The sequence below is a fragment of the Thunnus maccoyii genome, chromosome 9 (genome assembly GCF_910596095.1).
Source record: "Thunnus maccoyii chromosome 9, fThuMac1.1, whole genome shotgun sequence".
Lineage (NCBI taxonomy): Eukaryota > Metazoa > Chordata > Actinopteri > Scombriformes > Scombridae > Thunnus > Thunnus maccoyii.
In genome coordinates, this window is record NC_056541.1 from 7,630,694 (window position 1) to 7,648,551 (window position 17,858).

Genomic DNA, 17,858 nt, shown 5'->3' on the forward strand with positions numbered 1-17,858 from the left:
TTCCCATGGAAATATCTGTCCACTCCGGCACGTTCCTGCCAGGAAACGGCCTAAAATGAGAGATAGGAGGATTTAATGGAACTAACTGACCCACAGGACTGAAAAAGGTAACTCAGTCGCCCTGCTGGTTCTTCAGACACATTCATTGTCAAGCTTTATGTGCGCTTGAAAAATTTATATTTAAAAGCTCATTATTATGGTTTTGTATTTCTCTGTTATGTAGCACAGTGTTTATTGTGGTACTTATAACATTCTGTCTCAGCTCTGGAACTCAAACCATTTTCTGATGCCCCACAAAATATATATTCAAATAATTAAATTAATATCACAAACATGCAATGACTAGTTGACTAATGGCTTGAACTAACCAATCTTAGGCAAATAGCAAAATCTTTGGTCAGGGGCAGCCCTCTAAATCAAAATGTGTCATCAGCTCTAAGCGTGTTGACATTAGGAAGTGCAGCCTTGCTGTTTCCTAACGGCGCTCATTGGCGGTGTATTGTTTCTTCATTTCAAGGAGAAAGGAAAACGATTAGACTTTGGTTTGATTTGTTTGGTACAAGCTCAAAACCATTCTGGCATCTTGTCTCTGTATTTCTCTTTCTGAACATACTATTAATAAAGCTTTTGGCATAGTATGATTAAGGTAAATGAGCTGTTATTCTTTCTTTGATTCAAACATGTAACATGTTCCAAACATCTCGCCAGTGATTGGTTGGGTGTTTTTGCAAAAATCTCCACAGACTGAGTTTCAAAGCAACCATGTATTTTTGTGGTGTCACATGCAATTCTGAGTTTTGAGAAGCGTAACCAAGAACATAACGGGAGGATATTGAATTGCTACTGTGTGAGACATGACCTGTCCGGCGAACTTTAGTTCTTTTTATACTGCAGTTATGGTTGGTCCAGGGCCACTGAGGTCTGTGCTCCACTGTGGTAGAGTAATGGCAACCACTTTAAATAAATGGAGAGTAATTTCGCTGCTGAGCCCCGGGGTCTGGTTTGTGTCCAGCTGCAGCAATTTGTGGCCGAAGAGGCAAATTGTCGCCTTTCCTCCTTGGAGGAAACGCCCACAGACAGGACTGATTTGACAAGGCCAAGCAAGTGGACATGGCTAAGTGGACAGAGCAAACATTTGGACAAGTGAAGGGAGCAGACACAGCTAAGTGGACAGCAAACAAAGGAACAATGCCAGTAGCGGGCAGAGCTAAGAAGCCGTGACAGGGAAATGTGCAGTGGATCAGAGAGCTCAGAACAGAGGTTGGACAACAAGATTCGGTGTGGTCGTTTTTGAAAGAATATGGAAATAAACGTCCATTAACTCAAACAGTGATACCCCTGCGATAGTTAACTTTGCTTAAACAGTTCATAGACCCTACTTTACAAGTGCATAGAAACATCCCAGTCAACCGTTTTCACTAACAACCATTGTCCCTCAAATTGTGGAGCCAGTGATATCCCATTGCAATGTGAGACCCTTTGAAAAAGGCTTGAACTCAAAAGGGATGAAACTCAAGTCACCAAGAGGCCCTGATTTAGTTGTCTGTCTTGTATCGAAGGTGAATACAGCTCCCTGAGGTGAACACAAAACCGGCTGGGCCTGCAGCAGCCTACGTGGCACCAGACCTTTACCAACGCCAACCGAGGGGTGGTCACACTCGGCCGATGCCATGAAACAGAATCTGCTGGCCCTCAATAGATCCACCGTAATGGATCCCCTTCTCAGCAAGGCCAGTGGGATGCCCCCTATCTTTTACCAGAGCCATCTGGTTCCCAGTACTGCTGCTCTTCCCACAGCCTCACAAACCACAGTGAAAAAGGATCGCTTTCACAGTCAAGATCAGGAATTGGAGACGTGGCTGGTTAAAAGGGGTCTGAATGTTGAACACTGTGGTCCCCTCTGTAGGAGCCTATTGTGCTGTTGTTATTGTGTCCTGGGAAGTATGCCCTGTTGCCGTTTATCTGACAACCTTTTGTGATTTGATACAGTGAAAATGTGCGCTCTGTTCGTATTCTGACCAGGTCACTCAGGCAAAATAATTAAAAAAAGAAAGATTTGAACATGTTAGGAAATAACAGAGAGTACAATCCTCAAATTGAGATGAATGTGCACTTTGGTGATAATGATCGCGGATTGTTCTAAAGCCAACAACAGGCACAAAGCAATTCTGTGTAGCGAGAGATTACAGTAAAACATCTTGACTGGTGTGTGGCTCTAGCAAAGGAGCTTTTCTCCGCAATGTACAGGGATTTAAAGTGTAAAAAAAAAAATCTAAACATACCCAGGAATGCTGAGGGAACAGACCAATGCCTCCATCTGTAGCTTACAAAGATTGAAAAAACAAACACGTTGCAGCCTTTTTTCTGATGTGTTTGCCACTCTCTCCAAACGAGCACGCTGGAGATTCATTGGATGTAGATGGGTGCATGTTTGTGCCACTGCCACAATTCACCACTGCAAGCAAGCAATAGTAAAAGTTGCTTAAACCTCAGAATTCAATATACATCTATTACTGCTCTTTTGATGTGGACCCCACTCCCCCCCGTGCAAACTCCCCTCTTTTGTCTGTCTAATTCTCTGCACTGCCCGAAGGGTGAGCAAAACCCACCATTGGTCTGCTTTAGTTACATTTAATCACAACACATTGCTCTAAGCCTCACTCAGACATTTGACCAAGTTAAGCCCAATTTCCAGTAACCATGTTGTTCCATTTCTGAAGGGAACAATTACCAAAAAGGGGCCTCAAAGCTGCCTATATGGCTCAGGATCCTCTGGCTGATGTGACACTCGGCCTTGGTGGTTGGATTGTGGAGAATATCCAGGCATATTGACTATAAAGACTTATTCAGCGATTGTTTATCTAGTTTTGTCAATTTGCACAGCAATATAACATAGATACGAAGGTAAACAAACACAGTAAACACAAGGGATAAGTGAGAGAATTATGGAGGTCATAAATTCATACAATAAAAGAAGTTAACTTACTCCCTATGACTTGTATAGTCCTTTATTCAATTAAATATATATCAAATAGCATATAGGTCATACAAAGTGAAAATTCAAAGCAAAATTTTAAAAAGGAAGAAAATTACCCATCTAACCAGACCATCTAACTGTTAAATGGTACTGAAACAGAGAAGAAATGCCTGATTTGCTAATTTGCCAAATTAAATTTTGGTGTCACATGTGACGGCTGCAAGAAATCTTCACAACAGGAAATAAGTAATCAAAACCAAAGAGCAAAATATGAAACTCACTTCCAAACAGTAGTGAAGGAGTGCTCTGTCAGGAGAAAGCTGGATAGCATCTGCTAAAAAGATAATCATCATCACCTGTACCCTCACCAAAAAGGAAGAATTTAAACATGAGGGGTGAAATGACATAATGATAAAGTCCCCAGACTGTATGAAAAACGGCCTTCTGCAAAAGTTCTTTGACTATCACGACTTTTAAATCATCCATTCACTTGACAGATGAAGATGACACATCGTTCTGATTTAATAATGATGCCTGTTAAGAATAAACAGGAAAGAGAACTGAGCTTTTGATCTGGCACAGGAGTGTTTTGCCTGTTGAGTGTATGTGTGTGTGTGTGTGTGTGTGTGTGCATGTGTGTTTTTGCATTAGCAGGGCAGGTCACATTGCTCCCTCCCCTCGACCCAAGACCTTTATTTATCCAAGTCAGACTTCATCTTCCCTGGACCCTGTAATCACACAAGACCTTTGAGAGAGAAAGAAGAGACAGAAAGGAGGTGGTGTGTGTGTGTGTGTGTGTGTGTGTTGAGTGGGTGGGTGGGTGGATGAGCGGGGTGGGGGGGGGGGGGGGGGGGTCTGTTGCACACAATCCCCTGCAACAGCACTGACAGAGCTTCAGCCCAAACCAAACCACATATAATTTACATTCCTCAGATACCAGCTAACCTGAGCACAAACAGGACGATCGAAAACAGGTGTGTTCAGCGACAGCCCTTCTCTTCTTCTTTCATGGTTCACCTTTCCATGAGGTGCTATCTAGCTTTGATGTTAGGGTTGGCTTAACGTACAGGTCAAAAGGCCTAAATATGGATCTGAGGTCCAACACTGCGTATGAGTCGAAATGTTATCATTGGCGCAACAAGAAATATGGAAATCATCCTGGACAAGAGGCGAGCTGAAGCTGTACTGGCCCAACAGCTTACATAACGTTACCACAAATTGATTACTGCCTTTGAGAGCCGGGCCCATTGTGAGGAGAGGAGTTAGGAGATTGACAGACACGTGCACACAAAAGTTCAAACACACACAAGCTCAGTGGGCGATATCTACAGTTCAATGATGAGTGGGTGAGAATGGCATCACCACAATGACACTGGCCCTACCACTGAGGGAACAAAGGGGCCTGTGTGCGTGTTTATGTGTGTGCGCGAGTGTGTGTGTGTCCTTCCTTCCCTCCACATCGGATCCATCTTAAAATACTGCGGCTGCTCTACTGATGAAAATTGCTCCCTTTCATTCTTACTGTAAGTGCATCTGGGGGGAAGTTTGAGTATGTGGGGGGAGAAGGAGGGGAGAAAGAAAGAGCTGGAATGATGTGGGTAGGAGTGCAGATTAATGCATGTTTTGTCACTGCATATGTTTATCGGGGCATCTGACAGCGCAAGTTGACTGAGAGATCATTTTACCATCCATTTACAGGCAAAAAAAAAAGAAAACACCCCCATGCAAGACCATTAGCAACAGTGAGCCATCATGTCTTGTATCACAAGCCGTAGATCCTCTGCTTATCAAAGTCTGCCTGCGATGAGGAACCCATATGGGGATGTGTTATTTTCCTCACAGAAGACACGCATTAGCAAGACATATTTTCTCTCTCTTAAGCCCAGCATTGGTTGTTTGTTTACTGGTAAAGGGCGCGCGCAGCTGTGCCACAGAGCACAGAGGAATGAGATTTGTACCTTCAAACTCAGACCTCTGACATTGCATATGCTGTCTCTCGTGTTTGCTGTTAATTTTATAAGCCTGGGCTGTGTCGGCCCTGTCTAGAACCTGGGGAAATTTGAAATAAACCAAGTGTTCACTTCATTGGTGCTATGCACATGGAGGAGAAAATTAGAGCGTGGGTCTGCAGGATCATAAAAACAGTCTTAGTCCCACCCTGACTCACTCGGGTAGCACGGTGGCTCAGTGGTTAGCACTGACACACAGCAAGAAGGTCCGAGGTTCATATCCCAGCTGTCCTAGGTCCTTTCTGTGTTTGTGAGTTTGTATGTTCTCCCCACGTTTGTGTGGGTTTTCTCCCACCATCAAAGACATGTATGTCAGAGTTAATACTCCTGTCAGTGCCCCTGACCACTGGCACTGGCAAGACAGAACTGGAGTCGGTCCCCGGGTGCTGCACCACAGCTGCCCAGTGCTCCTAGTGTATAGGATGGGTCAAATGCTGAGGATACATTTTGTCTCAATGTATGTGGGTACAGAGAAATGACAGTAAAGAAATTGTAATCTTAATCTCTGTGTTTGCCTCTCTGTTTTCCTCTCCTCTTTCTTTTCTGGTTAATTTTGTTTCCCCTGTCATCACTTTTGTTTTTCACAATCTCTCCTTTGGTCTCAATGCTCTGCTCTAATTTGCAGTCTGGTTTAATTTAACATGGATCGATCCAAGAAGTGCTAATTGTGCACCGCAGAAAACTTTGAACTGAACACCCTCAGCCCATCTCTTCGTCTCTATCTCTGCTCCCTCCTCCCTCCTACCTCCTACCTTCACTTAGTCCCTGCTTTCTCCTGACTGCACAAGTCTTGTTTACTCTGGTGTCAGAGTTGGTTTAGAGCAGGTTCAGTGGCATGTGTTCAGCATGCGGGAGATTTCCCCTTCTGTTTATTTAACCCTGTAACCCCCTTCTACTTATTGTATGGAGAGGTGTGCAATTGTGTGGATGTTTGAGTGCCTTAGCGTGTCAGGCATTATGGAAAACAGGGACAGCATTAGAGGTGAAGAAGCTTTTAATCATGTTTGGATATATGGCCTCTGCTTTTGGCAGATGTTGAGTATGACTTGAGGAAACAGTAAGGAGGTTCCAGAGGGAGATAACTGAATGCGACACCCCATCCGCCCTCATGTCAGGGTGGCTGGCGGGTCCCTGGTGTCGACATTCTGCCAGTGGCTTTTTCCCCCAGGGTTTCAGCAAGTCCCTGAATGTCCTTTACGTCATTGTCAGAGTCTGCAGCCCATCAGTCACTGCCTGAACGTTTGCCAAGCAAAGCTCAAAATTGTCCCACCTTATTCCATCCTTGTCCACTCACAGAGCCAAACCACCCTTGATCCATCTGTGCTGTTTTTTGTCAGATACCATCCCAGGCACTATGGGAAATTCTGCAAAGGTGGATGTTTTATCTGCCGCTGTGTTTTTGCTGATTGAATTTTCAAAATCACTGGAGACATAACACTTAAATTTAGGGCCAGAGAGCAGAAAAAACCTTTTTAAGCTTGCCATTTTTGCGACAAGGAACTTCAAACAGAGGGTTTTTTTGGCAGAGCGTTTAGCCCACCAGTGGCTCCAGCAGATTAGACTCTTTCCATTACGGAGCTAAATAATAGGGGCCGTACTAGAACGAGATGGGGCCATGTTTTATAGGTGCTACCCAGCAACTTTGGCAAGGAGTCCTGTGGGTCTGTGGCTACTGTGGTTGTGAACTGGAGAGGTGGTGCAGCAAAGAGTTTTTGCAGGAAGAATGGTGGTGGTGGAGGCTATTTTGGGCCTGAATGAGGTCTTGGTTTATGGCCTGGTTATCTGGGGCTACAACCTATGACAAAAGCATGAAATGAAAAGGAGGACTGTAAAATCCCATTGGAAAGTCATTGACCGAAGAATTAACTGGTTAGAGGCATCTGTTCTCATCACATGGGAGGCACCATTGCTTTTCTTTTGCACTTTCATTGACCCTCTCCCATGAGTGCGCTTTGAAAAAAAAAAACTCTTTACAGGAGAGGCGAGATCAGAGAAGCAAAGAGGCGAGGTGTGGTCCATTAACCGCTGAGTCCCCCCCTCTGAGAAATCACTGACTTCTCCTCAGCAAGATCCAACTTCATTATAAGAGCCTCACTGAATCTGTGACTATCCTCCTGCAATCCTCTGAAGTCTGGTGTGGTTTGCAAAATGGAAATGGATGCTGTTGGGGAAAAGGGGAACCAGACTTGTGTTGCAGCCAGCTGTGTCCCCCCAGAAAAGAACTCTGTAACCCGCTACATCTGGCCTGGTTTGGCCTGGCCCTGGCCTCTGTTCTTACTATACTGACATTAATGAGCACCACAACAGTAATGGCTACCAGGATACTGTGGAGGGGAAATATATTATAACAGATTGTGTATTAATAATCTGCCATTTCTGTCATCTTAGTTTGTTGACTTTGGAAGGAAAGGAAACTTCGTATGTGCTCAGTGTGCAGCTTCCAGTTTTTGGTGGTGGCGGTGCCTCCACAAATTAACTTTTTGTGTACAATACTGTACATCCATGTTTCTCTCATACGCTCATTTTGTGTAATTTTATTATAGTGGAAATATTGCTCATGCAGTAAGCCTGTTTTGCTGTCCCCAGAGCTCCAAGCATATAATAAAGATGGAAGGAAGCTCTTTATGTCAGCCCTCTGTGAGGAAGCAGTCGTCTGTAATTATCGCTGCTTTTCATCCCTCGTAGCAAACACAACAAATAAGTGCTCTTGTGTGACCTGGCAACGCATTTCACAGAAACCATTTGTTTGTAAGCTTGTTTGTTTGTGTTCTTGAGATCACATGACCAAATCCCCGTACTCCTTTCTTTTTCTCACTCCCCCCTCTTTTCTTGGAGCATCAAGTGCATTTGAAGTTGCAATGTGGAAGTCATTAGCCACAAATCCCAACAAATATAATAACAGGGCGATTAGTTCTTTCTCAGCGATCCGCTGTTTTTCTTTTTTTCTCTCTCTCTTGTTGCCGGGGTGGTGCAGTGTTCTGTGAGCGCAAGGCTTGGTCAAGGGCGAGTCCTCCTCTTTCCTTTCCCGGACTTTTTCTATTTGTAGATCTGCATATATTTTATAGGATCCCCCATCCCCACCCCCCTTCTCTGCGTCTTTCATGCGGTGGTGGTTCTGTTTCCCATCACGGTCTATGATGAAACCACAAGAAAGCCCAGGCCCATGTGACGAGAGCGCAACAGTTGCTTGGTGACAAGGAAAGAGTGGTGAGGTGGGGGCTGGGCGTGTTCAGAGGGGAGTGGGCCTGAAGTGGTGATGGTCCAATCAGCAGATGAGCTCTTCATTTCCTCTAGGACAAGGATAAAATGCTCGTATCCACACCACTCCAACTTAAAATTGTCCTTTTCTTTTCAGCTTGATAGATGTGTGGCCGTCCGCAGGGCTCTTAAATGGTCCATTCATCTTTACGATGGCCTCACTTATCTCTGAGTCCTTGCAGATCTGCTACTTCCCATTCCCACCACAAGCAAATGGTGCCTTGAAACCACATGGAACACTCCACCGTCTCCCTCCCGGTGGCAAAACGCTGACATATTTACCATCTCATCCTGGAAAGCTAACTTGGCTGCAGCAGGGCGGGATGATTGCCAGCAGCAGCTCGTTCCAATCGGACCATGTGCAGACAAGCTCTGCTTCATCCTAAAACTCCAGAGTAAAGTTTCCTGAAGGAGGATAGGAGACGTTTACAAAGTCATTTGGCCCTTTCTTTTTGATACAGTGCATTGATCAACGCTGCACACAGCCAAGTTCAGTCATTTTAATACCCGCTCTTTTCAAGGAGAAGATATTTGAAGGACGTGAGCTCATTTGGGATGCAGTTGGTTGCCCTGTGCCTGCCCGATGTTATCCTCCCTGACTGGGGCAATAACAGTCATGATTGCTTTTGGGGAGCAGTGACTCATGATTGTGCTTGTGCAATTGCCAAACTCTCAATAGCAGTGTTTCCTTCTCTTTCTTTCTGTTGCCGTGGCTGCCGGCATCAAGAAAAGAATGTAAATACAATAAAAATTCATCATCTTTTCAAAGTTATATATATCATAATGTACTGTGCGTATCCAAATAACATCAGTCTTGAATGGAGCGCTCTGGTAGCCGAATGGTTTCTGCACATGCCACATAATTCAGTTCGATTCTAGCCAGAGACCTCTGTAGTATGTCATACCCTTCTCGCTCTCCTCCTGTTTCCTGTCTGCCTCTTCACTGCCCACTATCCAATAAAGACAAAAATGCCCAAAAAGTAAGATTAAAAAAAAGAAAAAAAACATCAGTCTTGAGCTATGTTGGTATCAGAACCAAAATTGCTTCCACATCTCCAAAATCTTCTACAGTTAAAGCACTCCATGGTGATCACACGCAGCTAATGAGACCTGCCAAGTGTGTTATTACTGTGTTATTTAACACACCTCATCTGTCCTCTGAGTGTCAGCCCGACGATAACTTGTTTCCTCCACCCCTCTCATTCGCTCCTTCGTGTCAGGGTGGCAAGAGCGTGACCCCTGTTGTAACACCAATTAAGCTGTTTTTCTTATTTTATGAAGTTATGTTCTGCCTGAGCCACTGTCAGGTGGATTTACGATCCGGTGGTTGATATCCTTGCATGCCAAGGCAGTATTAATTTGCTAAGAGAGAGGGGAGCCATTTACAGACAATAGAGTGGCATTATAATTGTAGGAACCTGACACCCTGCAGCTCTTTGCTGCTGTTGAACTCCTGTCAGCCAGACGATGGATGGCTGATAAGCTTGACTGAACAACACAGCCGAAACAACTTTAATTAAAAGCAACTTTGGCTGACACACTGAGAATGGCCAGGGCCTCTGATTTACTAAATAAAGTGATAGCTCTACTTTTGTGGTGGATACAAGAGGCTGGAATGCATGTATGCGTGCAAACTAACAGCTATAAATATGGCAAAAACGTGGTAGAAAGTATGAAAAGCTAATTGCTAAACTCATGAAACTTTTGCAACATTTGTTTCTCGTTAGGCTCTACAATTCTATATTCATTCACTTTCCTCTAATGTAATTGACTCACAGAAATTTGATTTGTGAGTTTATTGATCTCTCGCATATTAGAAAAGAACTCTTTTTGGGCTTTTAACTGTAATAACTGATTCTGCCCAGCTCCTCTAGACCTGTGAAATGACATGTAGAGGTTGCCATCTAAGGATGGACCTGGCAACACACTACAGAAGTTGCATTACAGAGCTGTGAGGCTGAACAGCTTTGTAATCCCCCAAGAAATTTTTGTCTGTATGTGAGTTGAAAGGGGATGACAGAGATGGCAAAAGCAGCAGAGGAGAGAGGAGAAAGGGAGCAAGGAGAACAGACAATAAGATACGAGAGATAGAGAGAGAGAGGAAGTTGGGAAACTTTGGACTCAAGAGAGAGGGAGAGAGAGAGGAAGTTGGGAAACCTTGGACTCGAAAGAGAATGAAAAAGAGCCTCGGAGCACAGCTGGCTCACCAAGGGGTATAATGACTGTCATATTGCAATGCATTAGCTCATACTCAGCCCAGACAGCTTGACTTGATGAAAGGGGCCGGTCATTGGCTAACCACGTACATAGCAACAAGACCCCATGGAGACGAGCCAAACAAGCCAGTATTGTTTTTTTCCTGTTAATGTTTGATTGACAGGCATGATGTGAAATTGCTGTAATAGTTCCGCGTGCTCTTGCTTGACATTTTGAAAAGCAGACGTTAAAGTTAACACTAGAAAGTGTTACATATTTTAAGAAAAGAAAATGTATATATTGCGAAACTTCATCTTCAGATCGTTGCCTGTGTGGCATCTTTTGCATCTACTCTTTGCATAATGCAGAGTGAAAAGCCGGTTTTCGTCCTCATTGGTTACACCGAAGGGGTATTCTGCTCTGTCAACAGATGTAGCAATTGTGAGCACCTGCAGTACAAGTAATCATAACAGTCACATAATAAATCAATATTTTCCATCGTAATGCAATCAAAAGAGGAATTCAGTTGTAGCTAAAACTCTCTTAACAGGAGCCCCCCTGAGGCTCAGTGCGATGAGCGGTGACGGCCCATCACACTCCCATCAGCTATTGTTTATTTGAATTTTCTCTCTCAGGGAAGAAAAGTCTATCACCAGCCATGGTTTTGCCTTGGGAACTCAGCTCTCTCTCTTTCTCACTCTCTCTTCCTGACTCAGCCATATGGTTGTCATACACTTCCTGGAAATTCAAGCCATGTTTGCTTTTTCTGTATATCCGTGGGGGGGGGGGGGGGGGGGGGTTCTGTGCCTGTGCGTCAACATTAATTGAAACAATACTGTGATTGATCTTGCTTTAACACGTTTGGCCAGAACCTGGCCAAAGTCTACAGTTATTCCAGAGTTATTGTCTATGATCATTCCAAATACGTTAAAACATTTTAATAGCAAGAGAGCATTTCACTGAACCCAGATTCGGAATAAAGCAGATCACATATGTGGTTGCCTTTTACATGCCTGCATAAAAGCTCTTTCCAAGCTTTTGATTTCTATCTTAATATATGTCTAATCCCTTATTACAGACACCAGATTTTGATTTTGTTTCATTTCTCTCACTTTCTCCCTTTTATTTCTCTCCTTCCAGAGTGTTACACTGCCAACGGGGAGGACTACAGAGGCTTCCAGAACCAGACTAGCCTGCATGGTGGTAAACCTTGCCTCTTCTGGAATGAGACCTTCCAGCACCCTTACAACACACTCAAATACCCCAACGGAGAAGGCGGTTTGGGCAGCCACAACTACTGCAGGTGTGGGTTTTTTCTTTATCTGGCAGTTTACTGATTGTAATACCTGCAAAAAAGATTTACTTTTTGATAATGGTGATACAAGAAGTCATCAAATCAACTGTTACCTTAATGTTCAAGTTTTTATTTCAAATAATATGATTGTGATTGTTTGAGGAGGGGTCAGCTGATACTGTTGCTGCCTTTAAAACTAAACTGAAAAAGTTATTTTATTGAGAGTTTACGCTTTTATGTAATGTTTTCTACCTTTTGCAATTCTTCTTAATGCTGCTTATGTCCTGTGAATTTCCTGACTTTGAAAATATTTGAAAGCAGTGTTTGGCAATAGGACAAACACATTGTCTATAGGATAAATCTAAGAGGCAATTACCACTGCTTGAGGCTGAAGCCAATGTGGAAGTGCAATACCACTAACGGCCACTAGATGCCGACTACAAAAAATCTCTTGCTCCAACTGACATCCATTCAAAAAGCATCAACTTGTCTATAGAAATACTGAGTCACTATTTTTTTTCAACGAGTCATTGTCTCACGTCATGGTCTCAATCACACAGGCCCTTTCATGAGCGTGTTGGTGGTCATTTTGGAAATAATTTCTCCATTAATAAGATTTGAAGACTTGTAGTAACTTTGATGTCTGCCAGGATTATGATACCTGCCCTGTTAGCTAAAGTAGCTAACGTTAGCCCAAGTGTGCACCTGCTCAGTTGTTCCCAGTAAGCTAGCATTCGCTTCGGTCCGACTTAGCAGGGTGTGTTTCCAGAGCGTGTTAACGTGACACCCTGTACTTCTTATTTGGAAGGTTCTGGCTCCAAACAAAGAGATGGCGCTGACCATAAGCTGCAACTCTGGGCTTCAAATCGGCTCAAATGTAAACCAATGGGTGATGTCACAGCCTGCTACGTCCATCTTTTTAGACAGTCTATGGTTAAATCTAGGGCTGATTAAAGGCTTTGTAATGCAATGGTGTACTGCAGTTGTAGATACTGGTGTACTGCGACATACTGTAAAGTGGGTCAAAAAGCAAATGAGACCGCTCTGCTGGTTCCTGTCTCATACAGTTTGTGTGTTGATAGCACCTGTGTTTTTTGAAATTATTACCATGCGTGCTGCTGCTCTAGGTTCATTTCTTTCACAGTGGCTGCAGCCATGGGGCAAGTCAGTGAGACATTTTTCTGTAAGAAGTTTTCACTCATTTCGCTACCCAGAATTTCAAGTAAGCTTTAGTTCTGTCTGCACTGGGAGAATAACAAGGTGTTTCTCTTGTCTCACATTGTAAAGCAATCTCTTGTCATGCTGAAAATCCAGCAAATTTACCACAGAATCCTAAGCAGTGGCTCACAGTGTATTCCTGCAGTTATCTTGTTTGCTTATGATAATTATAATTTATGTAACTGATGTCAAAAATGCTGCGTGTGTTACCTTCAAAATTCATCTGTCTGAGACTGACTGATACGGATGTAAATAAGGCATTTGATTTTCAGAATAATTCAGAACCAGGTCGCTGTCGTTTGGGTTTGAGAGCAGGGTACCCGCTCAGACATTCACCTCTGAATATTTTATTGGTGGTACCAAAACATAACGTTTAGCCCTGTCATCACAAGGACGCGAACACGCTTGAAGAGTTTGTGCAAGCAAATCTCCATCATCCCTGGAATGTGAAGGGACACGGTGGCTTTGAGTGTCTTGAAAACCCTTTATATCCGTCAGTCACACTCCGAGTACAACTGTCAACGTTGTATGCATGACTGTCAAACGTGTATATTTGTAGGGTGCTGCACTCTTTTCGTGAGTCAGTTCAAATTCACCGAGACGTCCAGAACAGTGGCTTGGCCCAGATCACCAGCCATAAGAAACAGAACACCCCCTCCTCCTTGGCCCAAAGCCTCTGAAACATTTCTCTAAGTCATGGTTGTAAACTCATAACACAGCAATGCTTTGAAGTGCTGCTGGATGGATTTGTTTTTACTTGAACTGGATGGGAATTCGGAAGATTTATGAGTAGGATACAGGCAGAGGATGGAGGAAGGCTTTCCCTGCACATTAGGAGTGTATTATGTCCAACAAGCAATGCAAAATGGACATCTTCTTTGTATGGATTTGGCTGTTTTTTTGGCCACCTATGCAGTTAGCAGCTTTTCCAACTCACTGACAGCTCACAGCTTTGTTTCTTCCTGACAGAGGGATTTCTGTCACTTAGGACTGTAGCTACAAATATTCCCAGTCTCTCTCAGACACCCTCCTTGTAAAGAGTCAGTCATCAGCAGTGCAATGGGGACCAAAGTGGCCACTTCATTGTGAAAAGATGAGGGATGGCATTTATGGCATGTCTGCACAGGGTCAAGTATTTGTACATGCATCCACCCACACGTGTGTGTGTGTGCGTGTGTATGTGTGTGTGTGTGTGTGTATGTGTGTGTTTGTGTGCACATGTTGGGAACATGTATGTGCCAGTAAAGGAGAGGGTTATCCTACCACAGAGAAATGCTCATTTGTGATGTTTGGTTTGCTTGATCACAGTGTTGGCTCGTGACATGGATTTTTCCAGCCATGTGGGGAACTGTCTTGGATGTCGTTGCTTAATTTGATTTGCAAATCTCCTTATTTACATGAAGTGTGTCTTGCAATTCAAATTCTGTTTCCAATATTTCTTTTGCCCCCTTTAACCTTCAAATGCTTTGAAATCTCCTCACCTGAGGCTTTTGTGTAGGTTTCTGGCTAGAACTCCACAATAGGTGGTAATTCTTAGACAAAAGGGGGAGATAGCAAAATGAAAGCGAGAGGGGGGGGGGGTTAAAAAAGGAGAGCCAGGGCAGTTTTGGCATGTCTGACCCTGGAGCTAATTGTGGTTTTATGAGTTGAGAGCAGAGGGCAGGGCACAGGTGGATAATGCAAAGTTGGGTGTTTAAGTAACACACGGCTCTAAGCACATATCAAATGTTGAGGTAGAGGATTACAAACTCAATTCTCATCCCATCACAGCATTTTCCCCATGATTTATTCGAGAGGGCACCAGAGTGGTGCCGGAGAATTTGAATTGCTCAACTTGAATAGTTGCATTAAAAAACTGAATTTGAATCACATAATTTGAATTTGTATTGTGTAACTTGAATAATTTCATTGAAAAACTGAATCTGAATAACATAATTTGAAATTGAATTTATTTGTTTGGAACTGAATTCCAATAAACTTGAAACTGTATGTAGTATTATGAAACTGAATTCAGTTGCTCTGAAGCTGTATTTGATCCTCACTGGAAATTCAACTCTCTATATACTACCACATTCAGTTCTCACAATTTAAATTCTGTTCTTGCAATTCAGTTTCAGTTGTCTGGGACACACATCCGGTTGTTGAGGAAGAGCAATCGAGTTCAGATTCGCAGAACTCCTTTTCACGTACTGTGATGATTATTTTCTCTCAATGATATCAACGACCAATGGGAGCTAGATATATTTCGAAAGACTCAAGAATTTTCTCTGTTCTATGTAAAAACTGTAGTTTTTTGTCTTGCCGTTTTGGAGAAAAATTGCTTTATTTGAGTTTTGTGCCTGATCTGTCACCATAGTAACATTTTGGCCTAAGTGGGCTTCTGTTAATACTATCATATCGTAAATGGATCTAGTTCATTTTTGAAATTGCGCAAAAATCTCCTTCAGTTCTCTGGACATGATACTCCGAGCTGAACGCCACCAGTTTTCAGCATGTTTGTATAAACATATGAGAAACTGAATTCAATTTCATGATATCACATTCAGCTTCAAGTTTATTGGAATTCAGTTCCAAACTAATAAATTCACTTTTAAATTATACTATTCGTATAAATGATTCAAATTCAGTTTCTAGTGACACATATTTCTGCCAATAGAAAGAGCCCTTAGAGCACCCACATTTCATCTTTATAGCCTGCTATAAAATACTCCAGTGAAAACAGGGAGAAACTGTGAAGAGGGGAAATGTCACATTATTCCCCTGCAAAAAAGGAGCACAAAACCTCAGGAAAAGGACAAGAGCTCTCGTGTCTAAGCTGAGAATTAGAGAGACTCATTTCAATAGTGAATATCACATTACTTATCATGAGTGCGGTTCAATCCAGAATTCATTTCGTATCATGAAGTACAAGTAAATGATTTACTCCTAAGTCTGGTATTGAGTTTAGTTGTAACTCTGCAGTCATTCTGCACTTTTACACTTAAACAAGACACTTTCTTCATTTCCTAAGTACTTCTATGACCTTTCCGGAGTACTTCTTGACATTCACACACAAATCGAAGTCTCGATTTATAATTCATTTATTGTTCCTTCCAATCTGCCCCTAGCGTATTAGTATGAGGGTGTGAGGTGCACGACGGTTCAGTGGGTGGTTGAATAGCTTTGCCAGCCATTTCCTGGCTATTTATATGCAGGTGTGTGTGTGTACTGTAGAATTTATGAGTGTCCACTATGGCTTCTAATGCTTTTCCCTTACATAGATGAGATAATGGAAATGCCAGAGTGAATAATGCTCCCCAAGTTGATTGTAATTGAATCTCCATGATATCAGGTGCAAATCTGAGGTCAGGCAAACTGCAGCCAAGTTGTCCACCATTTGTATGACTACATTATGGTCCCAGTGCACTGCTTTGTTAAATTGAAGAAGTTAATAGAAGTGTCCCATGAGAAGATGTACTGTGTGGCACTAAAGCATCAGCCATCAACATTATAATAATCTCAGAATGCGAGTAGGAACCAATTTCATACAATGAAATGTGTCATTTAAATGTTTGGACATCTGTCTTTCATAGGTCACTTCCCCCAAATTACAAGCAAACATACATCTTCCAACCATGCAGATAGTTTTTCTTTTATTTGCCCAGGTTTTGAGATATTACAGAGGTTTCCGTCCCCACCCCAATTCAATAGAGGCGATCAGAATTTTGTTTGTGTCTACCAAAAGTTGAAAAATTACGATTAAAAAATCACATTATCTCTTTCCAGAAACAAACAAACAAAAAAAAAGAACAACAAAACTCTCTGAGACACATATCTATATATCTATATATCTATATATATATATATATATATATATATATATATATATATATAGCTAGGTACCGCTAAAGGTAAGTGAGAAATTGTTCTTTTGTAATTTGGGTGAATAGACTCTTAAAAGATTCGTCAAGGAACACGGTGGTTTGTTCACCAGCACACATGACACAAGAACATCCCAACCTTGTATTTAGCGCAAGTAGACCATGAGAGAACAACAATAGACAGTAGACTATACATATCAGCTCATGACCAACAAGCCCTCTCCTTCAATACATGCATTCATGCAGTGCAGCAGCAGGCAGCAGTTTGCATGCTAAATCATCCAAGTCAATTAAAGACTCTTCTCTCAGGCAGTAAATTGCCAGACTCTGATCTGCTGTTGACCTCAAATCCCAACCCAGACAAGCTTCTCACTACCACTTTCCAATCAACATTTCTCCCACTTTACCATTCTTCAAAATGAGGCTCGTTTAGCTTTCATCTTTTTTTTTTTTTTTTTTTTTTAACACATCTACCAGTTTTACTAAACAAAGGCAGTGTAGAATCAGGCAGTTAAGTTTAAGCTCATGAATAAAAGACTTCAGCTCTGCACACAAGAAGGATGTTATTTCCAGCATTTGCACACATAGTTTGATGTAAATTATTTAGAGATTTTTATGTGCAGGTTCACAGTGCCAGGCATTTTAAAGATGATCATAAATTTTCTGATTAAGGTATGTGGAAAATGGTTATTAAAGAAAACCTTTTGAACAGCAGCCAGCCAAGAACAGCTGTTTTTCTCGGCGTTCAGATGTGAGCCACTCAGTGCAGGCCGGAGAGCCCTGTGAGGCAAATCCAATGTGGCTATAATTGGCTCTGTACCGAAGTGTGTGGCTTACTCCGAGCAAAATGAGTCAATCAGCGTAATTGTGACAATTAAGTGTCCAAACATCTTCTGTGATGTACCTCTGGGTATAGGAGTTTTTCATAAAGCTCTTCTATACTCAGAGCCAAGCAGACCATCTCTGACGCATATGGATATAAATGCAGCCCCCCGACCCCCCTGCCTCCCCCACCAAAAAAAACCCCTAAAGACACACACACACAT

General features: G+C 42.6%; 1 protein-coding gene across 2 annotated transcripts in view; it reads left to right on the forward strand.

Annotated features, from left to right (window-relative positions):
• kremen1 (kringle containing transmembrane protein 1) overlaps window positions 1-17,858 on the forward strand; it is a 61,544-nt gene that overhangs the window by 12,522 nt on the left and 31,164 nt on the right. For both annotated transcript variants that reach the window (XM_042420165.1, XM_042420167.1), the window contains exon 2: window positions 11,581-11,743. In XM_042420165.1, coding sequence (XP_042276099.1) covers window positions 11,581-11,743 — 163 coding nt within the window. The remainder of the gene's footprint in view (window positions 1-11,580; window positions 11,744-17,858) is intronic.